This window comes from Dasypus novemcinctus, chromosome 9, assembly GCF_030445035.2.
Source record: "Dasypus novemcinctus isolate mDasNov1 chromosome 9, mDasNov1.1.hap2, whole genome shotgun sequence".
NCBI lineage: Eukaryota > Metazoa > Chordata > Mammalia > Cingulata > Dasypodidae > Dasypus > Dasypus novemcinctus.
In genome coordinates, this window is record NC_080681.1 from 86139722 (window position 1) to 86166380 (window position 26659).

Genomic DNA, 26659 nt, shown 5'->3' on the forward strand with positions numbered 1-26659 from the left:
GAGGAAACTGAAGAGATTAAGTGACTTCTCCAAGATTACACTCAACTAGTCAGTGGGGGAATAGGATTCACATCTAAGTGGCTCTGGATTCAAAGTCTATATTCTTTCATTTAATTCCTTCCTTGTCCAACATAAATACCAATTATGTGACTGAAGGACTTGGTTTATCTGCTTAAAGAATATTGTCAAACTTTGGAACAAAATTTTACTGATTTTAATTATGGAAAAAAAGAAATTTGGAAAACAAGGAAAAGAAAACAAGAAAGAAGAAGGATAGAATAGAGAAAAGGGATGGTGAGACTGCTGTTTTAAAGACAGAGGTGGGGGACAGATTCACACATATGCTGCCTTGAGAAAGGGACTTTGAGGAATGAAATGGACCTAGAGGGTTTCTAGGAATTTGTGCAATTTTGACGTGACAGCTGCTCTTTGGTCTTCCCCCTAGATCTAACTTTCAGTATAGATCAACCTTATTCTTAATGCTTTTTAAATTCAGGTAGGGGCTTCTTTGGAGGGCTCTACTGTTTGGAAAGGGGACTTTGGGTGAGAAGAGAGTTCTACTTTTATTTGGGTTGCACCTTGCATCTGCACATACATACCAACGCATGGAATCAAGAGCCTGTGCAGGCACTGGGACTTGGGATCTGCAGAGTCAAGCAAAGGAAACAGAAGACCGCATTAGAGGGAAATTACCAAAGACAGTGAAGGTTTTCTACATTTGCCTGTGCTAACTATAACTAGTGAGCAAAGGGAGCCCAACACTCACTCTCTGCAGTCCTTGGTAGTCCTAGGGAAACCAGAATTCTTGGTTCAGAGAACAGCAATCCCATAAGGCAGACAGGTAAACAAACCCAGACTCTTCCCTTGTTTTCATTTCCTCCAACCGAAACAGAGATTGCCAGAGGGTTGCAGTTTCCAGAACAGGAGTTGGGGCAGCATATCAAATCCTAAATCCTTTTTTGAAAGCAGATTAATTATTAGAGTAGAGGCCAGCAGGCACCAGTTAGCAAGATACAAAATGCTTCTTGATGGTCTTGTAAATCTAAAACTGGATGGGCTTCATAGCTCTTGTCCTTCAAGAGGTGGGCATGGGGCAAATCAGAGCTGGGGGAATGGGAAACATGGAAACTTTCGGGAACAGGCTGTTTGCTTTTAATAGTTTTACCTGTGGAACCATCCCAGGAACAGCTACTTCTGATTTCCCCTGAAGACTTATGTTCAAGAAAGGGAATGGAGGTGGGGGTTGCTGACTCTGAAGGCACAAAGCCAAGAGGCAAAGGAAGCCTCTGGAGAGTGTGGTGACCTAGAAAGAGCCCATGGGAGCCCTAAACTAGACAAGGGATTGGGGAGGATATGGGAATCCCTTTCAGTATTAGTGGGAAACCTCCCCATATTTTCTCTAGTGTCTCTTAAAGGCCCAAAACTAACCTGTGTCTCAGGAACCATTTATATCCTTTAGAACCCTGCCTGTGGGTTTCGTGCATACCATTTCTAGGAGAATTAATTAGGTTCCTGTTATTTGTCCCCTTTCTTACCTGTTCTGCTCAGGAATGTCTTTGCATAGTCCGGATCATAGATATAGAAAAGTGCCTGAAAGGGCCCAACCCAGCGAGGGAAGGCACAAGGATATTTTTTTACAAGCTCCTCAAGCTTCTCCATTTCATTTTCCTGAAAAAACTTCAGTGGAAAAAGTAAAGGAAATTAGAGAAGTCAGCTAGTCTGGTAAAGTACCCCCTCTTATAGATACCAAACGCTAAGCTACATCCACTCCCCTGACCAAGGCCCTTTTGAATGATATAGCCTGTGAGCTCTTTTTCCAACAGAGAGGGTGAAGTGAGCCGAGTTGCCCACTCTTCCATGCCTCACCTGTCAACATAATACACTTAGATGAGGAGTGGGAGCTGGAAGTGGAAATTTTCTTTTTTCTTTTTTGGTTGTTGTTGTTTTATCCTGTGAGGAAATCTAACTGGTTAGTAGATAGAACTTGACCTCTGGATCACTGTTCCTTCTCCTTTTTTTCCTCTAATTATTGATCAGTGATTCTTTCACATGACTTAATAATACATGCTTCTTTTAAAAAACCTGCCAACTCCATCTACAAAGAATATCCAAGATTTATTTTCTCCTACAACAGTAGAAGGACAATTTACACTGGTGTGTGAAGCTTGAAGCAAGTCCAAATACAAAGTGTTCAGCTTCCAACTTTTATAGATCAGAGTGCAAATACTACCATCAGAGAAGGGATTTTTGCTTTTATAAGCAGAATACTAATGGCCCGTTTAACTAGTTCTCCTAAATCACTGGGTCTTAATCCTATTACTGGAGTCCTTTATAAGTAGGATGAAATTCATACAGAGAGAAAGCCATGGGAAGCAAGAAGCTGAAATTCAACGGAGCGCAAAAGGGAAGAGAGAGGCCAGAGGAGAGGCTGCATGTGCATTGCCACGTGACAGGGGTGCCAAGGACCAAGGACTGCTGGCAACCAGCCCCAGAATGCCAGTCTTCAGGAAGAAAGCATTGCCTTGATGATGCCTTGATTTGGTCTTCCTCTTAGCCTCAAAACCATGAGCTAATAAATTCCCATTGTTTAAACCAGCCTATTGCATGGTATTTGTGTGAGCAGCCAAGGAAACTAAAACTAATAGTAAAAGCTAACATTTAGCAAGCACTACTATCCTCTAAGTGCTGCTAAGTGTGTTCCATGTTTTATATTATTTAATCTTTACACCAGGTATCCTAGGAAGTACAATTACAACCCCTGTATTAGACATGAGGTAATTGGGCATTAGAGAGTTTAAGTAACTATCCAAGGTCATAATACAGCTGGCAACTAGTAGTGGAAATTCAAACCCAGGTTTAAGTCTAGAGTCCAAGTTCTTTTTTTATAAAGATTTACTTTATTTATTTCTCCACCCCCCCCCCCCCCGCCCCCGTTGTCTGCTCTCTTGTGTCCATTCCCTGTGTGTTCTTCTGTGTCCACTTGCATTCTCGGCGGCACCAGGAATCTGTGTCTCTTTTTGTTGTGTCATCTTGCTGCGTCAGCTCTCCGTGTGTGCGGTGCCACTCCTGGGCTGGCTGCACTTTTTTTGTGTGGGGTGCACTCCTTGCATGTGGGGCTCCCCTACACGGGGGACACCCCTGTGTGGCATGGCACTCCTTTTGCATGGCAGCACTGTGAGAGGGCCAGCTCACCACAAAGGCCAGGAGGCCCTGGGTTTGAACCCTGGGCCTCCCATATGGTAGGTGGATACTTTATCAGTTGTACCACATCTGCATCCCTAGAGTCCAAGTTCTTTGGTATGCACTTAGCTACATAGCCTTTCCAGACAATGCATCTAAATACACACACACACCTGCATATACATACACTGGTTGAAATTCACTTACCTACTGATCAAATGACAATCTACCTGACTCTATGTAGTCAAAAAATCTTGAGCTCCTATCATATTTGTACCATCAAGAGATTATTAATTGAATACCTATTTTGGGCTAGCCACTATACCAAGCACTGGGTTTATCGTGATGAACATAGTCCTTTCCCTCACAGATCTCATATTCTAATGGAGAGAAAGATAATAAACTAATAACCAAAGGAATAAAAAATACATTATTAGACAGTGATACATGGTGGTGCAATAAAAGATAATAAAAGCAGGGTAAGAGAGTAAAGCATTGGAGACACTATTTTAGTAAAAGTGGTCAGGGAAGGCACTCCTGAGGATGTGACATTTGTTTAAAGGCCTAAGTTGCTGGAAGAGCATTTCAAGCAAAGGACAGCATTTTAAAAGCCCAGAAGAAGGGTTTTGCTTTGCAAGTTTGAAGAATAGTGAGACCATAATGATTGGAACAGAAAAAGGAATGAAATTTCTTGTCTTGTAGGGAATTCCGCGCCTGCGCCCCACAACTTTGATTTTTGGAGCCTTATGACTAGAGTTAAAATGTTACTAAGTAAATATAAAACAAACAAACAAACAACAACAACAACAAAATGTTACTAAGTAAAATAGTGCCATATTTTCCTTGTGACTTCCTATGTGATAAGAGACAGAATGAAAAGGCTAACATACATATACTTGGAGTTCCAGAAGGAGAGAAGCAAGAGATAATGAAACACTAATAATTATTATTCAATAATTGAAGAGAAATTAACAGAGACTTTTCCAAAAACTGATGAAAGATCTCCAGTCATATCCAAGAACTGTAAATCTCAAACTGGATCAGATCAAAGAAAGCTATATAGTGAAACTTCTAAAAACCAAACACAAAGGGAAAACTTTTAAATAACCAGAGAAAAAGGCATATTACCCCCAACCTTGCAAGTTTTAGTTTCAGGAAATTGGGATCCCCCAGTGCTTGACAGAATAGCAGGAATTCCCCATATAGGGTAGTTTAGCAATTCTACCTTTTCCTTCCCCAGTACCTCAAGGGACTTTGGGAATACCTTTCTATTTTATGTCCAAAACATTTTCAAATGCATCAAGGTATTGTATCAATTCAGTATAGACTATCACAATTTTATTCCCTATTTTAGGTTCCATGTTACTAGGCTGTTCAAATAAATAGTTGTTGTCTTAAACCACTAGGCTTTGGGGTGGCTTTTTATGTACCATAAGGTAACTGATGCAATAACAAATGGAGAATAAGACAGAGCTTTTGGAAATTAAAATTATGAAAGCCAAAATATTTTAAAATGTTTTCAGTAGAAATTGTGGGAAGATAAAATCAAGAAGCAATCATTCTTTTAAAAAAAGAGAGGCCCAATCTAGAAGATCCTATATTTGGCCAAAAGGCATTCCAGAAAGAAGAGATAAATTGAGAGAGGGAGGAAATAGTAAAGAAATTGCAGTACTCACTTTCATGGCCTTCCCATAACCCTTCGCCCTTACCACTTTAGCTCACACCCTAACCAGCACCTACATTTATTTACCTGAGGGCCTTCCCGGTCCATTGGAGCCTGTTTTGCTGCCAGCATAAAAGGCCAGGTGTTCTGGAAAATTAACACCTCCCACGAGTAGTTATCCACAAATGCCTAAGGTACAAAAACACCTCTGCTCCCTCACTCTTCAGGTAGGATAACTCCGGGGCAAATATACTGGATGTCAGAGATAACCAATGGAGTTAAGTTCCAGGTATGTACAGTGGTAAACTGCTTGGGAACCAACACTATATTGGCTGCCTTGCCTTTCCTATTTAACCTGCCCAGTCTTCTACCAAAGTTTCCTGGCATAATCTTTAAAATAAGCTACCTGCTCTTGAATATTTTTGTCAGGATTTGATTTGGGGAAACCTAAACTAAGAAAAAAAATTATAAATGTCAAATTTACCAGAAATGATAACTAAGAATTTCCAGATTGAAAGGCTTGCTCACGAAAAAAGAGCCATACCTAGGTATATCATAAATAAATTTTAGAATACCAGAAACAAAGCTGTAGAGAGAGGGAGAGAAAATGGTGACATAATAAGGACTAAGAATCAGAAGATCTCAGATTTTCAAAAGCCATCCTGAAAGACAGAAGACAATGGAAAAAAACTTCCAAAATTCTGAGAGAAAACAATTTCCAAAGTACAATTCTGTACTCAAACTATCATTCAAGTTGAAAGCAGAATAAAGACATTTACATCCATTCAAGAGTGCAAAAAATTTACCTTGCATTCCTTCACTCATTCTCAGGAAGCTATCCATCAAAATCATGAAATAAATCAGGAAAAAAAGAAGACATGGAATTTAGGACACAGGAGATAGGACACAGGACAGCAAAAATGGGAGGTCCTGGATCAATATCTGTGTACCAATCCTAGAGAACAATCAGACTGGAACAGAAGGAGAGGTCTGTGGGAGAAATGTCTCCAGGAAAGCATGTACAATGATAGATTATTTGATGTATCTGAATATTTGGAAACATTGAGATGTGTTTGATAGAGCATTTGGAAAAAAGAATAGTCATAGACATTAAAAAAGTTAACATGAGAAAAGGAGGCAGTTGGTAATACTATGAATGAAAAAATAAAAGCTCTATGAGAAAAGGAAGAAAATCAAAGGGAACCAGTTAGATCAGTAATATATTATAGTCAAAATAATATAAATCCTAATTTTCTATTTAAGCAAAAATACAACATATATTGGGACATGTATTGGGACAGGGGAAGTTGACATGCAAGTGATAAACTGTCATTAAGAAATTAATAGATGAATGTCTAAAATTATTAAATTAAGAAATGCAATATAATCATCTTATTTTATAAATAAGGATTTAAATAGCAGAAGAAACAGGTAAAAGTTGAAAGTGGTTGCTTTGGGGAAGAAATATTAGGAAGTGGGGGGAGGGAAGTATTAAGGGAGAGCCAAAGGACCCCAGATTTTGTTTTAAACCTTTCAGTATCATTTGATAAAATCTATTTTTTAAAGAGGATAAGTGATGAAAGTCTGTTTTTATTTTATCTGGGAATTTTACCTCACACTGCTGAGGCACATAGGATTGGGGTTAAATCACTGGGTTTAACATGGGAAAAATAACGCCTTATACTTTAGAATCTCTAGAGCAGACCCCACTGTCTACCCCACTGTCTCCCGCTCCAGGCCTCCACTGCCTGCCCCTGCAACATCTCTTCCCACCACTCCCGAATGTAAGCCTGGAGTTCTTTGGATGAACGTGCTATTTCTCACCGCCATGCTGATGCTCAGGCTGTAGCTCTGCTGGGAACACCCTCCCTACCCCAACCGTCCTTTAAGATTCTCTTCAACCCTGCACAGATTTTCTTTCCCCCTCGAAGCAGGGATGCAGGTCTGCTTCCAGGATTCCCCGGCCCCCAGGCCTCTTTCAAAGCCCTCATTACCCTGTAACTCCATCTTCCCTTTCTGGTGGACGCCTGCACCCACTTGGGCTCCTTGAGGGCAGGCTCCTGTCTTCTGTTTGAAATCCTAGTATGGAACACGCAACTGCCAGTCAAAATTGGTGAAGGAATGAAAAAATGAATCACAGGTGGGATGGATTTAGAGAACAGGAGAGGCCAAAGGTAACAGTTTCCCTTTACTTCACAAATTTCAACCAATCCGTCAATCAATATTTCTTGAGTGGCTGGCTGGGGTTGCTCCCTACTTCACCAGAATCTTAGGAAAGGAAAATGGATTTTCTCTGGTTGGACTGGACCCAAGGTGGCAACTACTCTGCCCAGATTTTGCATATTTTCTGTGATTTTCAAGTATTATGTAGGTCACATGCTATTTTTGAAATGACACCTGTGAAAGGCTTTTTAAACTGCAGCACATGAAGGCAAGCCATCCGTGAACCGATTAAAGATAGATGTGAGTGACATCTCGCCTATTTTGGTCTTTTATGTAGCCTCCTCCTAGCCCCCAAAGCGTTCTTTCTAGGGGCTACGCCAGTTTGCTTCCCTTGCCCAGCAAGACTCTGCCGTAAGGAAAAGATGCGCCGAGCGCCTGGCAGAGCAGGAGAGGGCTGTGTAAGACAGCGGGCTCGAGGAAGGAAAGGGAACTGTCGCCTCGGGGCCTGACCGGTTTTCTCGGCCGCATCCTCCTCTCCGCCCCTCCCCTCCATCTACCTTCTGATGCCCGAAGAGCCAGTGGGTGGGGGGCGCCGGGAAGCGGTGCAGCTCCCGCAGCAGCCGCTGCCTCCGCAGGTAGAGCTTGACGGCCTTCAGCATCACCAGGGCCAGGCAGAACACGAAGGCCAGGTAAAAGGGCCGCGCCCAGCGCGTCTCAACCCAGGACGGCTCCATGGCTCCGCGCCCCTCACCACGCAGGCAGCCTCCGGGGTCTGGGGAGAGGGCGAGCTTTCTCCGCTCGGCGCCAGCGCGAGATCACCCGGCCCACCGCCTCTCTGCACCCTGGGGAGAGCTCCCAGCATCCGGGGGAAGGATGCAGAGCGGTGGGAGGGGCACTCAGGCCTGGGAGGGAAAGCAGGCAGGCACTCCGCATTTCTAACACGTACTGATTGCTGCGAGCCTTTATGCAGGCCGGGACTTCTTACACCAAAGTACCCTCCTCGAGTGTCCGTATTTAAAGCGGGACAGTTTTTAGTTACCGTGGATCTGAATTTAGATTTTTAAATAGTGCCAAGGCTGAGGTCATTGTTTTTCTTCTTTGTCAAGCAAAAATAGCAAATTGCTATTTTAGAAGACCTTTTCCATTCTGGAATTCTCCCAAAACCGGCAGGGGCCTGGGGGGCGGGGGAGGGGGGGGTAGTTGGAGGGACTAGAGAACTAGGGTCCAACAAGCCTGAGGTTCCAAACCGCTTTCCTCTACATTTCAGCCTTTTTCATGGGCATCGCCCACAATTCGCTGCTGATGCATTTCTTTTTTTAAAATTTATTTAGTTTTATTTATTTTTTTAAAGATTTATTTATTTCTCTCCCCTTCTCCCCGCCGCGCCCCAGTTGTCTGTTCTGTGTGTCTATTTGCTGCGTGTTCTTTGTCCGCTTCTGTTGTTGTCAGCGGCAAGGGAATCTGTGTTTCTTTTTGTTGCATCATCTTGTTGTGTCAGTTCTCTGTGTGTGCGGCACCATTCCTGGGCAGGATGCACTTTCTTTCGCGCTGGGTGGCTCTCCTTACGGGGCGAACTCCTTGTACGTGGGGCTCCCCTACGCGGGGGACACCCCTGCGTGGCAGGGCACTCCTTGCGCGCATCAGCACTGCACATGGGCCAGCTCCACACGGGTCAAGGAGGCCTGGGATTTGATTTGGGAACCTCCCATGTGGTAGATGGACGCCCTAACCACTGGGCCAAGTCCGCCGCCCTGATGAATTTCTTTGTGCTGGGACAAGCCTATGCTAGGTGCTGAATTTACAGCCCTGAACAACAGACCCATCTCTGCTACAACTCCCTACTCCCCTCCTTTCAACGGCCCCCACTCTAGTCTCTGGAGGCAGATATTATTTATCAGGCAAGTGATTAAGACTCCAGGGTGGCGACTTCATCTGGACCCAGCATAGGCCCCTTCCTCTATTCTATTGGGCCACACAAAGTGTTTCACTTCCCTCTTCCTCACATCTCCCTAGTTCTTGCCTACCTCCACTCTTCAGCTGGAAGTTGTTATTTGACCGTGTTGCTGAATCTTCTGGTGTACACAGTCTCTTCTGGGTAACCTGTGGCATTTTCGTTTTTCAGACTCCTCTCCACCTCTGCCCTGCTCCTCCCCAGGGCATGATGGGTGTACGGTCGCTCTTATATGACCACAGGGTCATAGGGGGAAGACCTCAGATCCATATTCCTGCTCCAGGGTCCTACCTAGTCTCACTCTTGTGATATCTCATTGGTCTGACCCTTGGGTTCCTCGTGTGGATGAGTAATAGGGTATGGTTGGTGAACTTCTGGTTAGTCCTCCTGGCAGGGTCAGGGACTTGGGGCTCACCCAGGCTCTTGCTGGTGGTGTGAATCCCCCCGAGGCCTGCGCAGTCCACCCATGGCTGGAATGCATCTAGCATCATCAATTGCATTCCCTGTCGTTGGGCACCAGGAGCGTTGTGACTTTTTGCACTACTCTCAAGGGCCTAAGAGAAGCTCAAGGGTGCTGGTTCAGACCTTTTCACTACTTCACTTCATTCTGGTTCCTCCCAAAAAGAAAGCAAGACAAAATCCTTTCCATTCTCTACTTTCTCCTCAGTCTATCCAAACCTCCAACCACAGGGTTTTTACCTAGCGGGGATTAGTCAGGACACACACACCTGACCTCTGGCTTCCCAGCCTCTGCTGCTTCTTGCCCTAGTCCACATGGCTGGAAGAGGTGGACTTTCTCCCGTGGTAGAAACTTTCCTTAAATTATCATGTGTTCTTTCTGCCTGACTGACAGTGAAGATTTACAATTACTCCAACACAATATCCTGATGGACGATAAAGTAATTTAGAAAAATTAATTTAAAATTAAATAAAGTAATTTAGAAAAAGATTGGCTCTCAACACTTGCTGCAACTCAGGAATCTCAAAGTGGAATAGTGACTGCTCTGCTTCCTTCTCTTGCCATTCCTCACAAATGTCTGCTGAATTGCATGTCTTTAGCTGCAGTACAGGGGCTGGAGTACATAGAAAAATCCCCAGCAACATGAATAGTGGCGCCTCCAGATGGAAACAAGGGCTGTGAGGCCCCAGGTGTCCTGCTCCTCTCCCAGTGCTCACTCATGACCCATTCCATGTCAGGCAGAGAAGATAAGAAGTGAGGGTCATATGAGAGCTTGATATCACACAGAGCCCAAAGAAAACCATTTGTTTACAAATAAAGCAGTGCAGAGTAACTAGCTTTTGCTTTCAACTGGAATTATAGTTCAGTATGGCAATGCTAGTTATTTAAAGATGAGCAAAGGAAATAAAATCCATATCTTTGATCTATTAAAATGTGGAGCCAGATTATTACTTAAAAAGGGCAATTTGATAGAAAAAATATTTCAGAACATAGAACTATGGGGATAAAAATCTCAAGGATTTGAGGTATGCCCAATGAGGGGTTCTAGAGATCCACTACTCTCTGCTTTGCTTGTTCACCCAGTTAGTAGACATGTACTCTGCACCAGACCCTGTACTGGGTATATGTGGGAACACACAGTGTTGTAGGGGAGACAAGAAAACAAATAAGCACATAAAGGTAGCCATCATATAAAGTTGTGCTATATCATCCCCAGCAAAGAGAGAGTAATGAACTCTGACCGGATGGGGGGAAGACAAGTGAGTAGAATTTCATAGCTGAGGTCATGTTTTCATCTATTCATTTATTGACTGAGCAGATAATTTTTGAGTACCGACCATGAGCCAGTCACTGTGCTGAGCACCCGGGGCTCAGTGTTGAGCAAGACAGAAATGGGCCCTGCTTCATGTGGTTTAGGGTCTAGCGGAACTATGTCAGCAGGTAGACCCTGGTGGGCAAAATGGGAAAGGACATTCCAGGGAGAAGGAAAATGTGTGCACCAAGAGAATGAAATCATCTAGGGCCAACTGAAACAACCTGCTTTTCAAGCTGAAACTTCAAGTCTCAGGGAGCAATGTGAGTGCTAGGGCTACAGATAGGGCGAAAGTCAATCCGTGCAGAGCTTAGTAGGCCCAGTCAAGGTCAGACTTTAGGCCATGGGAATGCATTGAAGGGATTTAAGATGGAAAGTGATGTGGTTAGATATTGACCACTGTGACAGCTGTTTGGAAGATAATAATAATGACAACTAAATACTGTTGTAAAATGTTTTACACGTAGTAATGTTTGTAATTCTCAGAATAAATCTTCAAGGTAGGTATCATTACCTCCATTTTACGTAAATGGAAACTGAGACACACAGAGATAATATAACTTGTTCAAGGACATCAGAGAGTAAGAAGTGAGGTCAGGAATTGAATCTAATCAGTGTAACTCTGGGTCCTGAGAGCTTAACATTATGAGAATAAGTGTATGGCAGGGATAAGTGTGTAAACTGGAACTAGGCATACCAGTTCTGATGATAATTGCAAGAATTGAATAAGAAATGATGAAGACCTGCACTAGGGGAATGCCATGGAATAGAGAGGTATAATAAGTGCAAGGATATTGGGATGCATTTTTGATAAGAGTTAGTAACTCACCAGATGTGGGCAAAGAAAGGAAGAAGTCTAGGATGATCCCTGTATGTCTGTGCACTGAGATAGGGAAGACAAGAAGAATTAATCCTCCCTGTCCCTGTGTGTGTCTTCTGCTCTTTCTAAACCCTTACCTCCTGCATGAAAACTTCTCTAAACACCCCAGTTCACAGAAGTCTATCCTATGAACAATTAAAGTATCATTTTTATACTTTTTACTTTTCATTTGGTACTTCATTCATTCATGTTTTCATTTAGGTATTTATTCATTTCATAAGCAGGAATCCTATGCAGCCTCTTCACGTATTCAACTTAATCTTCCTAATTAGATTCCTTGTGGAGGTAATATTGACGTAAAATAAAATTAACCATTTTAAAGTGAACAGTTCTTTTGTGTGATCTATGTATCTTTAAAAAAAAGATAATAAAAAACTAAAATAGCAAAAAAATAAAAATAAAATAATATTCTGTGTCTGCTTGTGTTAGCAGCACCCAGAATCTGTTTCTCATTTTGTTGCGTCATCTTGTTGTGTCAGCTCTCCGTGTGGGCGGCGCCATTCCTGGGCAGGCTGCACTTTTTTGCGCTGAGCAGCTCTCCTTATGGAGCGCACTCCTTGTGCGTGGGGCTCCCCTATGTGGGGGACACCCCTGCGTGGCAGGGCACTCCTTGCACGCATCAGCACTGCACATGGGCCAGCTCATCTTATGAGTCAGGAGGCCCTGGATTTGAACCTTGAACCTCCCACGTGTAGGCATTTGCCCTACTCGTTGGGCCAAATCTGCTTCCCATTCCCCATCAATTGCACCACCTCTGTTCCTGGTCTCTGCTAAGCTTCCCTTTGACTCTCCCCTTCGTCTCGCTTTTGTTGCGTCATTGTCTTGCTGCATGACTCACTTGCACAGACATTCGGCTCACCGCGTGTGCACTGGCTCACCGCGCAGGCACAATTTCTCTTCTTCTTTTTCAGCAGGAGTTCCCAGGGATCAAACCTGGGTCCTCTCACATGGTAGGCAGAGGCCTTATCATTTGAGCCACATCTGTTTCCCAAGAATAAAGTTCTTATACATGCTAAATGAACCTTGAAAACATTATGCTATGTGAAATAAGTCAGACACAAAGGAACAGATATTGTATGATTCCACTTAAATGAAATACCTAGAAAAGATAAATTCATAGACACAGAAAATAGATTAGAGGTTACCAAGGGCTGGGGTGGGGGGAGGAGGAATGGGGAGTTATTGCTTAGTGGGTACACAGTTTCTGTTGGTGATGGTTGCACCAATATTGTGAATGTAGTAATACCACTGAATTGTACGCTTAAAGATGGCTAAAATGGTAAAATTTGTGTTATACATATTTTACCACAATAAATTAAAAAATGACAGCTGCTTTCAAGACAAGGATCCTGGTGCTTGTTCATAAAGGAGATGATGCTGACGGAAAGAAAGGATGGAACCTGTTGAGAGAGGGACAGTAAGAGAGATTAAATAGGGCCATAGGAGACTGAAAGGGATAACTAGAACATTGACTAAAATAGACAGCTGGATGGGATGAGGCACTGAAACGTCATAGATGGATGGACCTAGACATTTTGGTGAACTCATCAAGGTTGGGTAGTGATTGCTTCATTCTGCTCTTACTTAATACAGTAGCAGTAGTTAAAAAAGATTAAACCCGGGAGACCAACATATTAGAAATAACACAGAAAGGTAAATGGGTCAGGTGGAGAGATAACCTCAATGTTCTTAGAGGAGCTCAAGGTATCTTTTCTTCTAGCAGGAGTAAGAGGGTTTGAGTGCCTGAAGAGAACGGGAGTTTGGAACCACTGGTAGGGTCAATGCCGAGGGCACTGGCAAGTGAGCTGTTAAAAGACTGAGGAAGTGTTGTGCAGGGCAAGGAGAGCACGTTAAGACACTTGAAATGAAAGATGACTGTGGAATGTTCCTGAGACAACAAAGATCAAGTATAAAATGTATTTATTGGAATGAATGTCTGGGAAGTCAGTTTTAACCTGATAAAGAGCTATTGAAATGATAGAAATAGAGGTCAAAATAAAGTGGGTCGAGAAGTGGCTATGAGTTGATGGAAACTGGAGAAAATATCAACAATTCTTAAGAGCTTGGCTATGAAAAAGAGAAGTTAGGATGTTACCCAGATGGCAATATGAAATTGGAAAAGTAATAACATTAGAATAATATTGAACCCTTACTACGTGCCAGGCACTTTGCATGCACTATCTCCATTCTCCCATTATGTCTCATCATCCTCACTTTACAGCTTAGCAAGTTGAAGCCCAGAGAAGCTAAGGAACTTGACATAGTTCATAGATCTAAGTGACCACTTTACATTATCCCAAAAGTCTGTCCTTTCTATCACATGGTACCTCCAAAATATCCAGACCCCTTTTCTGCTAGTTCTTCTCATTACACAAATACAATAAGTCATAAATTTACAAAAATTTGCTAAAATTAACTTGTGTTCATTTATTGGTTAAATATTAACATTTTTACTCTAGTAATCTATGAGAACGACAAGTCAATCTGAATTATACATTTGAATTGTTAAATATTACCAAATTCAGAGAATCGATTTCTAACTATTTTAGAATGAATTTCTAAGTGTACAATTCGGTGGTATTACTACATTCACAATATTGGTGCAACCATCACCAACAGAAACTTTGTACCCACTAAGCAATTTAGTATTTCTAAGTATTCGCATTTCCTTAAAATACTTAAATTCCTGAAGCTTAGAGCAGTTACTTACACCAACTAAAATGAATTCCGGATCTATCTCAAAATTAGAAAACCATGCCTAAGTCCCTACACTCTTATAACACAGGACCCACACTCTTTTATGCACAATTAAAAGAGCTTATTTATCTATATGCAGACACCACATAAATTTATTAATAAAACATTATCCGTTTTGATAAGCCCAAATACTACATGAGCAAATATGAAACCTTAAAACTTTAATGTAAAGCTCCACAAAGCAGAAAGACAATTAATTTCATTTAAAAGCAAATTTTCAAAATTTAAACAACAGAGAATGCTCTTTATAAAGAATACAAATTTTTCATTAATAAAATTACAAATAAGTGTTACCAGCATTTTTCCCATTGCTTAAGTTTTTGGTTAATATACTAATTCTATTAATCCTTATTGACCTATTAGTTGGTTAAATAGTTTTAATTTATTTTAGTTATGGAGAAGGACATTGTACTATAGACACAAAAATGGGAATTGTCAAAATAAAATTAATGAAGACCCCATTTTGGAAAACTTGCATATATATTGCATTTATGATAATGAAAATTTGCAAAAGAATTTATTTTTTTCAATTTCATCTTTAATTATCTTACTTAAAACATTAAGGGAAGCGAACTTTGCCCAATGGATAGGGCATCTGCCTACCACATGGGAGGTCCACGGTTCAAACCCCGGGCCTCCTTGATCTGTGTGGAGCTGGCCCATGCGCAGTACTGATGCGCCACGTGCAGGGAGTGTGCCCTGTAAGGAGAGCTGCCCAGCATGAAAGAAATTGCAGCCTGCCCAAGAATGGCACCGCACACATGGACAGCTGACACAGCAAGATGATGTAACAAAAAGAAACACAGATTCCCAGTGCTGCTGATAAGGATAGGAGCAGTCACAGCAAATGGACATAGAGAGCAGACAACTGGGGGTGGGGGGGTGGGGAGAGAAATAAATTAAAAAATAAATAAATAAATAAAGAAAACATTAATTGCACTGGTAATAATTCTAACGGATCACTTGATTTTTTGTGCGTAACTTCTATGCATTTTTTTTAGGAGGTATTGGGGATTGAACCCAGGACCTTGTACAAGGGAAGCAGGAGCTTAACTACTGAGCGACATCTGTTCCCCAATAAGAGTTGGTTTTTGTTTGTTTTGTTCTTGTTTTTGTTTTTTAGGAGGTACCAGGGATCAAACTCGGGACCTCATACATGGAAAGCAGGTGCTCAACCACTTGAGCTATATCCACTGCCCTATGCATTTTTTTTTTACTGTAGACTTTTCATCCTCTTGAAATAATTGGGTTGGAGTAAGATGTGCAAATGACATCTGTAGTTATTTTTTTAAATATTGTAAATGCTAAGTAATCACTCTGGAGGGGTGTTGGGAGTAGCTCCTGAGGGAGGAATATTTTTGTGCAAGGTCAAGGCCTCTGCATTGTCTTTAAGGAAAGGGGGTATGCTAGACTTTAAGAGGGAGGAGTGAATCACTCATTTGGCATGCTGGAGTTGATCAGGGGCTAAGTCTGGGGATTCAAGATTTTCAAGGGCATTGACTCAGAGACCCCAATCGCATGCGTTAGAGACCCATTCTTCCCAGTGGGGATCCTCAACTTGATGCATCTTTCTGAGTTGAGAATTCAACCTCCTCTGGGGCTCTACTCTTCAGTCCTTCCTGACCTCCGGCTGCAGCAGATGAGAATCTCTTTACATATCTCCAAGGAGGACCTCACATTTTCACATTTAGCTTTTTTTTTTTTTAATTGACTTTGTAATAATATTACATTAAAAATATATATATATGAGGTCCCTTTGAACCCTACCACCCCCACCCCACCTCTCCCCCCCCTCCCCCCCCAGCAACACTCCTTCCCATCATCATGACATATCCATTGCATTTGGCAAGTACATCTTTGGGCACCTCTGCACCTCATGGTCAATGGTCCACATCTTGGCCCATACTCTCCCCCATTCCATCCAGTGGGCCCTGTGAGGATTTATAATGTCTGGTGATTGCCCCTGAAGCACCATCCAGGGCAGCTCCATGTCCCAAAGATGCCTCCACCTCTCATCTCTTCCTGCCTTTCCCCATACCCATCAGCCATCATGTCCACTTTTCTCAATCCAATGCCACCTTTTCTATGTGGACATTGGATTGGTTGTGTCCATTGCACCTCTATGTCAAGAGGAGGCTCAGATTCCACATGGATGCTGGATGCAATCCTCCCACTTTCAGTTGTAATCACTCTAGGCTCCATGGTGTGGTGGTTGTCCTTCTTCAACTCCATCTTAGCTGAGTGTGGTGAGCCCAATAAGTCAGATTGTAGGTGCTGGAGTCTGTTGAGGCTCAGGACCTGGCTATCACATTGTCAGTCCAGAGATTCAAATCCCCTAAATATATCTTAAACTCCAACACTAACTGCACCTCCAGCACATTAGCATGAAAGTCTTATGAAGAGAGATCCCATCTGAGTCCAGATTCATTACACATAAACACCAGTTCCAAAGAGGGGCCATCTGACCTGGTAGTTAACCCCATCGGCCATGACCATAACTCCCATGGGTCTCTTTAGCCCTCGAAGGAACCGATATCTGGGGGTTGTATCTGCTTTATCTGTCTCTCAGACTCTGCTCAGTTGTGCATAAGGGCAATCCTTCTGACAGCCTCCAGACTCTTTTTTAGAGACTCGTAGCCATATAAACTCATTTCTCCTTTCCATTTCCCCCTTACATTAGGTCAACCAGCATTTTAAAGTCATGTTATTTTATGTAGACAGGGATATTCTGCTGATCCGCGTTGAACCTTCCATATGAGGTCATTTTCCAGTTGCGTCATCAGTTGGTAGTTGATAGTGGTCCCTCGGGGCCAGGGAGGCTCATCCCTGGGTGTCATGTCCCACGCTGGGGGGAAGGCATTGCATTTACATGCTGAGTTTGGCTTTGAGACTGGCCACATTTGAGTAATATGAAGGCTGACAGGAGGAAATTCCCAGGCAAAACGCTGCTCTAGGCCTTGTTCTTATTTTAGGCTTATCAGCTCACAAGCATAGTCATTAGCGTCAGGGGCTCACTGTTGAACCCTCACTCCCTCCCGGTCCCCGCCGCTGCACCTGGGAGACTGTCGCTGCTCCCCTAGGGACCACGACAGAGCACCACTGGCCAGGAACCCAGTACCCCCCCTGCTGTGGTTTTTAATTGTTGCCACTATGAGTATATCCAAACATTGCCATCCTCTGCCTTTGCATTTCTTTAGTACATTTATTGCCTTAGCAGTCATCATCCAACTCCAGTCCATGATCTCTATAATCACTATTTTCCCAATACCTCAATCACCTGAGATATTGCACATAGCAGTGCATTCTTTTCCTATTATCCCATCCAATTAACCACCAATGAAAGTTATGCCAGTTGCACCTCTATAGCATGCTAGAGCCTCTTCATACTCTCCTGATTCTTAGTGATAGGGTCTGCATTGCCAGCTAGGTAGCTGGTAGGTGATCCAGCTCCAAAATACCATTTCAGAGTCTGCCTCCTAGGATGGGCTTTGGCACCAAGTTGGGTTTCCTCACCTCTGAGATCCTGAGATTCTCAAGTGGGAAATGACCTCGGGAGTAGTCTTGGGAACAACATATGTGAAGCAGGTTTCTGCAGAGAGAGAGAGAGAAGTTGAACTTCAATAGAGCTGTAACAGTGTCATAAACCAATCTCATGAAGAGTTCTGAAGCTTGGCTGGCCTTTCAGAAATGTCCCAGTTGAGGCAAGGGTCAGGTCTTTGCCCACATTGATTAGGCATAACCTTTAGCGAGGCAACTCATGATCAGAGGGTAATTCCTGGAGAGAGATGCAGCTTTGAGTCATTAGTAGCCAACACATCTGGGAATTGGGGGGATGAGTTCCTTGGTTCTGAAGGAGAATCTCAAAGGCAAATCGTGACTTCCACTAGAACCCTATGAAGAAGTGCTGTAAAAATGCCTATTTTATGGTAGAAAAGGCTGAGTCTCCAAAGAGGTAAAGTACTACACAGATAGTAAACAGCAGAACTGGGATTTAAAACTGCTTTGTTCTAAATTCAGAGTCAGGGATCCTAACAAATACGCTGTATTATCTTTCAAGGTTATATTTGCCTAATATCTCAGATTTAAACACCTCCACAGTTATTTGGAAAAATCCCTCAGTTAACTTTTAGATTACCTTCTGTGATAGGCAGAATAATGGCTCTCCAAATATGTCCATATCCTTATCTTCAGAACCTTAGAGGGCAAAAGGGACTTAGCAGGTGTGATTAAGTAAAGGACCTTGAGATGGAGAGAGTATTCTGAATTATTTGGGTAGGTCCAATCTAATCACATGGATCCTTAAATGTGGAGAGATGGAATGATACTGACTTTACGATGGAGGAAGGGAGCCACTAGCCAAGTAATGTGGGTGGTCTCTAGAAACTGGAGAGTAAGTAAATGGATTTTTCCGGAGCATTCAGAAAGAAATGTAGCCCTGCTGACACCTTAATGCCCTCCTGCCCCAGATGGCTCTTTTGTCTTTTCATTCATTGTTTTTGCTCATCTGCTCATTGTTTTTTGCTTGTTGTCTGTTTTTGTTTTGTTTTTTCTTTTGGAGGCACCGGGAACCAAACCCAGGACCTCCCATGTGGGAGGCAGGTCTCTACTGCTTGAACCACGTCCACTTCCTGCTCATTTATTTTTGCCTATTGTCTGCTCATTGTCTTGCTTGTTGTTGTTTTTGCTCATCTGCTCATTGTTTTTGCCCCTTGTCTACTTGTTGTTTGTCTTCTTTAGGAGGCACGGGGAACTGAATCTGGGACCTCCTATGTGGGAGGTGGGCACTCAACTGCTTGAGCCACATCCACTCCCCGAAACTTTGATTTTTAGCCCAGTGAGACCCATGTCGGGCTTCTGACCTATAGATAAATTTGCATTGTTTTAAGTCACTAATTTTGTGGTAATATGCTACAGCAGAAATACAAAACAAATATGCATCTCTCTAGGATTATTCCTGCCCCTCGTGTCCTATAAGAGATGCATAGCCTTTGAATTGAGAAACTTCCAGCTGCTCTCCACAGAAGCAGAGCCAGGTCCAAACCTTGATGCAGACTTTCTTTGTCCTATGAAGGTCCTTTGAGTTGTAGGGAAAACAGACATCAGTTTTCCTGGGACACCTCAGGAAAATGTGGTAGGATTGTTTGAGGGGTTTGGCAAAAGCTATCCCTCTCTGATGCAAAAGCTATCCTTCTCTGTGGTTGTACTCCCCGCTTACGTTTGTTCATTCCTCAGTTTTGAGGGATTTGGGATGATGTCTGCTCTGCTTCAGATTGAGAGGGGGCTTAGCCATTATGGAGAAGATGGAAGGAACTGTTTTGCTTGCAGGTGTAGATACTCTTTGTTTTTTGGGATGGGACTTGTCCATCATCATCATTTTGTTACTTGTCCTGGTTAGTCCAAAGAACTGGAAAGTAGATGTTGACCACAATACTGCTGAGATTCAGGGCTCAGCCAGCGTGGGATCAGACTGAAGATTTACGCCTTTGAGATATATACTTAATGGGTATAGTGCTAATTATAGATTCAAATAAAAGAGGTAGAAGAATCATGAGTCAGTGCTATTATTCTTGCCATCAAAAGAAATCATTATTAGAAACTGGTCTGGCTCAGCGTTTCTGTAGTCCTCTCTCTGTTCTGAACTCAACCTTCAAGCATCAGGACAGTCCACGTTGGGTAAAGCCAGGATCAACACTATCGATTTCGGTTAACACCCACCTTCTCAGCAAACTAGGGGACAGTGTGCTAGGGGATATGGAACAGATGTCATCATTGCCCTGAAAGTACTCGTGGGGAGATTGATACATGTGGACAAACTCTAGTTTACTGTTTGATGTGCTGTAGGAAATGGGTAAACAAAAAGCAACAACTAACAGGGACAAACATAGAGGAAGTGTCATTTGCCCCAGATTTTGTCAAGCACAGAAAGAACAGGGGTAAAGAGGGCATGTTTGAAGGAGGGAACCACAAGGGCAAAGGCAGAGGGTGTTTTTAGGTAATGGTCATAAGTTCAGTGTGGGTGGAGAATAGGTGAGGAAAATGGTAGGTGGATGGACAGGCAGCTGGACACAAGAATGCAACTTGTGATGAGTCTTGCTTGCATAAGAAAGCTAGAGTACTTACTATAGGTAGTACCTATTCCAATCCCATGATGGTTTCGAAGCAAGGCATTGGAATGATCCCATGGGCCAATAGGTGGGAGGTAGTCTGTGGTAAGGAGACCAGTTAGAAGGTCTGACCTGCAACCACAACAGCAGCTTGAGAGGAGGAATCAGATCTGAAACATGCTTCAGAAATAGAGTCAGCAGTTTGTCAGGCAGGACAGAAGGAGGAAGGACTGGTCAACACTACAACATTAACTCCTGAGAGGCCAAACTATCTTTAACCCCATGGGACAACCACTAAGCCCATTAAGAAATCTTAGTGGACTCTGTGTGGAGTCCAGCCTCTTTGAAAATGCCAAGCACACATAGAAAGCATCCATACCTGAGAAGGGAAGCCAAAGGCTCTGAGCCCTCCAGAAGAAGGGGAATTGACTGAGCTTCTACCCTGACTCCCAAAATATGAGTCACAGGCTAAGGAAGGGCCTTGGAAACATGGTGGGGGTGGACAGAGTGTCTGTTCCACCCTGGAAGCTGGAGCATTTGGCTTCGCCCTCACCACTAAGTTCCAGCTTTCTGTACTGAGTCTTTTTTTTTTTTTAATTAACACATTTTTAAAAATTAAAGTCAATAGATTACATAGAATGTTACATTAAAAAAAAAAGAGTTTTCCATATAACCCACTCCTCACCCCCCCACCCCATCATTTTTGTAAATTGTATTTTTTGAAGATACATACATCACAGAAAAGGTTACATTATAAAAAAATATAAGAGGTTCCTGTATACCCCCATACCCCCACCCCACTCCTCCCACAACAACCTTCCCCATCGTTGTGGCACACTCATTGCACTCGGTGAACACATTTTGGAGCACTGCTGCATAACGTGGATGATAGTTTGCCCTGTAGTTCACACTCTCCCCCAGTACATTCAGTGGGTCATGGCAGGATATATAATGTCCAGCATCTGACCCTGCAATATCATTTAGGACAATTCCAAAGCGCCAAAAATGCCCCCTCATCACATCTCTTCTTCCCTCTCCCTGCCCTCAGCAACTACTGTGGCCACTTTCTCCACCTCAATGCTACAATTTCTTCTATTACTAGTCACAATAGTTTTATAGTAGAATATCAGTAAATCCACTCTAATCCATATTTTATTTCTCCATTCTGTGGACCCTGGGATGGTGATGTCCACTCCACCTCTAGATCAAGAGGGGGCTTAGATTCCACATTGTATTGAGTCTTTTTTTTTTTTTTTTAAAGATTTATTTATTTATTTAATTTCCCCCCCTCCCCTGGTTGTCTGTTCTTGGTGTCTATTTGCTGCGTCTTGTTTCTTTGTCCGCTTCTGTTGTCGTCAGCGGCACGGCACGGGAAGTGTGGGCGTCGCCATTTTCTGGGCAGGCTGCCCTTTCTTTTCACGCTGGGCGGCTCTCCTTACGGGCGCACTCCTTGCGCGTGGGGCTCCCCCACGCGGGGGACACCCTGCGTGGCACGGCACTCCTTGCGCGCATCAGCACTGCGCATGGCCAGCTCCACACGGGTCAAGGAGGCCCGGGGTTTGAACCGCGGACCTCCCATATGGTAGACGGACGCCCTAACCACTGGGCCAAAGTCCGTTTCCCTGTATTGAGTCTTGATCCATACTTTGACCACAACTTCTTCATCTGGGCCCAGATATAGTATCCCTTGCAGATATTCAGATGGGTCTCTCTTTCGTCAAGTAATTTAGCCCCTATACCGGATGCTTCATTTTGTTCTGATTCCTCACCTCAGATTATTCAAGACTGGCTGGTCAATCTGACCTTGGCTCTTTTCTTCCCTCCAACCCCCTTCCTAAGCAGCTCACAAACTCCCTGCAACTGATTCCAAAAATATCCAGCCCGGAAGAGGAACAGCACAGATGTGAGACAATAAACATGCCAGCCCTTTTGCAACAGCTGCCAAGAGCCAAAGTTGGAACCAGGGACCAAGTATAATCTCACTTTTAAATTTAATTTACCCTGGGACCTGTGTCTCAGGTTCCTTAGTTGTGAAATGAGGCTTATGTTGACCTACATTTCAGGAGTGGTGGGAGGACCAAATGAAGGAATATATACAAAAGTGGCATATCAGAGGGCTGACCTACACAGAGAGAGGACTACAGAAATGGTTAATGAAAAACATGATATCCTTCTGGAAAATCAAAAGAAATCAAGAAGAAAACAGGAGAAAATATTCTGGACCTAAGGCTTAATGAAGTGTTTTTAGACTTGACACCAAAAGCACAATCCATAAAAGAAGAAGTAAATAAATTGGACTTAATCAAAATTTTTAAAAAAATCAAAACTTTTGCTCTTTGAAAGACCCAGTTAAGAGAATAAGAAGAACACAAGCTACAAACTGGAAAAAAAATATTTGCAAACCACATATCTGACAAAGGGCTTGTATCTAAAACACATAAATAACTCTCAACACTCAACAAAAAATCTAATTAGAAAATAGGCAAAAGACATGAAGGAATATTTTACCCAAAATGATATATGGGTGGACAATAAACACATGAAAATATATTGGACTTCATTAGTCCTAGGGGAAATGGAAATTAAGACCACAATGAAATATCGTTGTACCTCCATTAGAAGAGATAAAGTAGGCTCGGGAGCGGCGTCACTGCAGCTTCAGCCTTGGAGCTGGCTGTCTACAATGCAATGCATGGAATGACTGCCTTTTTTTTTCTCTCCCCTTCCCTGTCCTCCCGCCTCCAGTTGTCTGCTCTTTGTGTCCGTTCACTCTATGTTCTGTGTCCGCTTGTATTCTTGTAAGTGGCACCAGGAATCTGTGTCTCTTTTTGTTGCTTCATCTTGCTGCGTCAGCAATCCGTGTGTGTGGCACCATTCCTGGGCAGGCTCTACTTTTTTCATGCTGGGCGGCTCTCCTTACAGGGTGCACTCCTTGTGCGTGGGGCTCCTCTACACGGGGGACACCCCTGTGTGGCATGGTACTCCTTGCATGCACCAGCACTGCACATGGGCCAGCCCAGCACATGGGTCAGGAGGCCCTGGGTTTGAACCCTGGACTTCCCATGTGGTAGGCCAAATCTACCTACCTTGATCCACTGAGCCAAATCTGCTTCCTGGAAAGATTACCTTGTGGTTCATGAACAAAATGATGGTTAAAGCACCACCACAGAGAGGTGTTCTGAACTATAGAGCTCATTCAAGTATTTCAAGCTCCAACTTTCTGAAAGGTTTCCATCTACTAGGGAAACAAAGGTCAACAATGATAGAAGAAAGTATAATATTTGAAGAATCATACCAGCTATGAAGCAGGAATAACAGTGCCAAGTCTTCAGGGGTTTTAGGAACCAGCAATAATGAGATTTTTTCTGACCAAATTCCTACCAAAGGCCCTGCTAGCCCTGACATGTCTGAGGCTGATGCCATCCCACACAAGTTGATCACCAGTACCTAGCTTCTGTGCCTCTTCCATCTCATAAAACGACCCTGGGATCAACCCACATCTATCTCTATACTTGTGAAATCCTGGATCTACTGGAGAAAGCACTGTTCGTCCTCCTTTGCCAGGGAATGTCCTCCTCCTGCCCACCTGCCTCAGTGCATCTCCAGACCCTTGCTTAGAGAAGATTGTTGCCCTGCACTCAGTGTTTCAGGCTTGCTAGTCAGTTGTCTGCCTTTCATTTTGGTTACATGAACATGGCTACTGGGCTGGCAGCTTCTAAGCATGTGGGGCCTGGCCACACCAAGTGGTAAATGACCTTTTACTTCAATGGGAGGAGAAGCACGGAGGAAAATGCCTCCTATTCACTAGACAAAACAGAACTGTCAGAGTCTTAAAAGAATCAGGCTCTTGGGTCTGCATTTTAGCTTACTTATCTTTATGAGTTTCGTGTGATACGAATTTTCCCCATTTGCAAGCAAATGAACAAAATGCCTGGAAATGAGACATAAATCTAGAAATTTAATTCTAAATGATGAAAAATCATCAGTCTTGCAATTAGCCTTTTTAAAAAGATTTTATTTATTTATTTATTTATTTATTTATTTATTTATTTATTTATTTATTTATTTCTATCTCCTCCCCCCACCCCAATTGTCTGTTTTTGTGTCTATTTGCTGCGTGTTCTTTGTCTGCTTCTGTTGTTGTCAGCGGCACGTTGTGTCATCTTGTTGTGTTAGCTCTCCGTGTGTGCGGCGCCACTCCTGGGCAAGCTGCACTTTCTTTTGCACTGGATGGCTCTCCTTACGGGGCGCACTACTTGCGCGTGGGGCTCCCTTATGCGGGGGACATCCCTGTGTGGCAGGGCATTCATAGAGTGCATCGGCACTGTGCATGGGCCTATTGCTTGACAACCCCCCCCAAATAAAAAAAGAAGAGATAAAATAAAATATAATGACAATGCCAAGTGCTGGCAAGGATACAGAAAACCTAAATCTTTTATACATTGCCAGTAGGAATGTGCAACCACTCATTTGGCAGTTTCTTAAAAAACTAAACATTCACTTGTCACACAAACAAGCAGTTGAACTCCTGGGCATTATCTCAGAGAAGTGAAAATATAGGGGGAAGCGGACTTGGCCCAGTGATTGGGGCATCCGTCTATCACATGGGAGGTCCGCAGTTCAAACCCCGGGCCTCCTTGACCCGTGTGGAGCTGGCCCACATGCAGTGCTGATGCATGCAAGGAGTGCCGTGCCACGCAGGGATGTCCCTGCGTAGGGGAGCCCCATGTGCAAGGAGTGCACCCCATAAGGAGAGTTGCCCAGCATGAAAGAAAGTTCAGCCTGCCCAGGAATGGCAGCGTGCACACGGACAGCTGACACAAGATGACGCCAACAAAAAAAAAAGAAACACGGATTCCCTTTCTGCTGACAACAACAGAAGCTGACAAAGAAGAACACACAGCAAATAGACACAGAGAAAAGACAACCGGGGGGGGGGGGGTGGGGGGGAAGGGGAGAAAAATAAATAAAGTAAATAAATCTTTAAAAAAAAGAAAATATATGTCACTTAAAAACCATAAATGAATGTTCATTGCAACTTTATTTGCAGTAGCCCAAAACTTCAACAGATTCTTCAATAGTTGAAAGGTTAAACTGTCAAATATCCGTAATATAGTGTATTGTTAAGCAATAAAAAGGAACAAACTATTGATGCATGCAACAACTTAGATGGAACTCAAAGGCATTATTACACTGAGTAAAAAAGCCAGCCTCAAAAGGTCACATAATGTGATGTTCTCAAAATGACAATTTATAGAGATAAAAAACAATTTAGTACGATTTCATTTTCCTATTAATTGAATGTTTTGGATCACATTGGGGTTCAACTACGGCAGGGGAGGAGCATTGTTGTGGGGTGTCATTGATGGGGAATGCATGGGAAGGAGTTTGACTAGGCATGCATATAGGGTATATAGGTATGTTCAGATATTCATTGGGTAATGACACAGTAGGTAGAGATTCACATGACAACTGAGAGAGTGCTGGGTTCCCATCTTGGGGAGCTGTGCCGCATTCCCCAATAGGACGACAACAATCCCCAAGTGCAAGTGCAATGACCAGTGAAGAAGGATAGTTCAATGATGGGCCTTTGATACTGCCTGTTGTGCTTGAAATTTCAACTTGCCCTAGTGTCGCAGGGTGCCTAAGAGTTACCCCCTGAGAGCCTCCATGTTGCTCAAATGTGGCCACTCTCTAAGCCAAACTCAGAATATAAATGCATTACCTTCCTCCAGCAGGGGATATGACTCCTGGGGATAAGCCTCATTGGTACTGAGGGATTACTACTAAGCATTGACTGGTGATACAACTAGAAAAAGACCTTGAATAAAAGGGTGAATGGTAAAGACAAATGAGTTTATATGGCTAAGAGACTTCAAAATGAATGGGAGGTCATCAGAGGGGTTGTCCTTATGCACATCTCAACAAGATCTTAGAGACAGCCAAAGTAGATACAACTCCAGGTAGTGGTGCTCCTGAGAGCTACGGAGACACCCTAGTCCTACAGTCATGGCAGATGGCTCCAGAGTTTGGTGCCTTGACAGTGGGCGCTACTTTGGAATTTGTGCTCCTGAGCATGATGGAGTTGGACTCAGATGTGACTTCTCTACACATACCTCTCCTGTCCCTTATATTGACACTGTGCTTGATACTGGGGTTGGTATATGCCCAGGGGACTTGAATTTCTGG

General features: G+C 43.2%; 1 protein-coding gene across 5 annotated transcripts in view; it reads right to left on the bottom strand.

Annotated features, from left to right (window-relative positions):
* CYP4X1 (cytochrome P450 family 4 subfamily X member 1) overlaps nucleotides 1-23313 on the bottom strand; it is a 43349-nt gene extending 20036 nt beyond the window's left edge. Inside the window, exons 1-5 of one of the 5 annotated variants that reach the window (XM_058303628.2) lie at nucleotides 23081-23312; nucleotides 20487-20602; nucleotides 17880-17955; nucleotides 1536-1677; nucleotides 600-644 (exon numbers count right to left, since the gene is read on the bottom strand). In XM_058303628.2, the coding sequence (XP_058159611.1) occupies nucleotides 600-644; nucleotides 1536-1659 (169 nt within the window). In that variant the 5' untranslated portion in view covers nucleotides 1660-1677; nucleotides 17880-17955; nucleotides 20487-20602; nucleotides 23081-23312. Of the gene's footprint in view, nucleotides 1-599; nucleotides 645-766; nucleotides 1178-1535; nucleotides 1678-7563; nucleotides 12009-17879; nucleotides 17956-20486; nucleotides 20603-23080 lie in introns of those variants that run through there. The other 4 variants (XM_012530797.3, XM_071217466.1, XM_004472992.5 and 1 more) reach the window with 4 other exon arrangements.
* Nucleotides 23314-26659: the final 3346 nt, after the last annotated feature.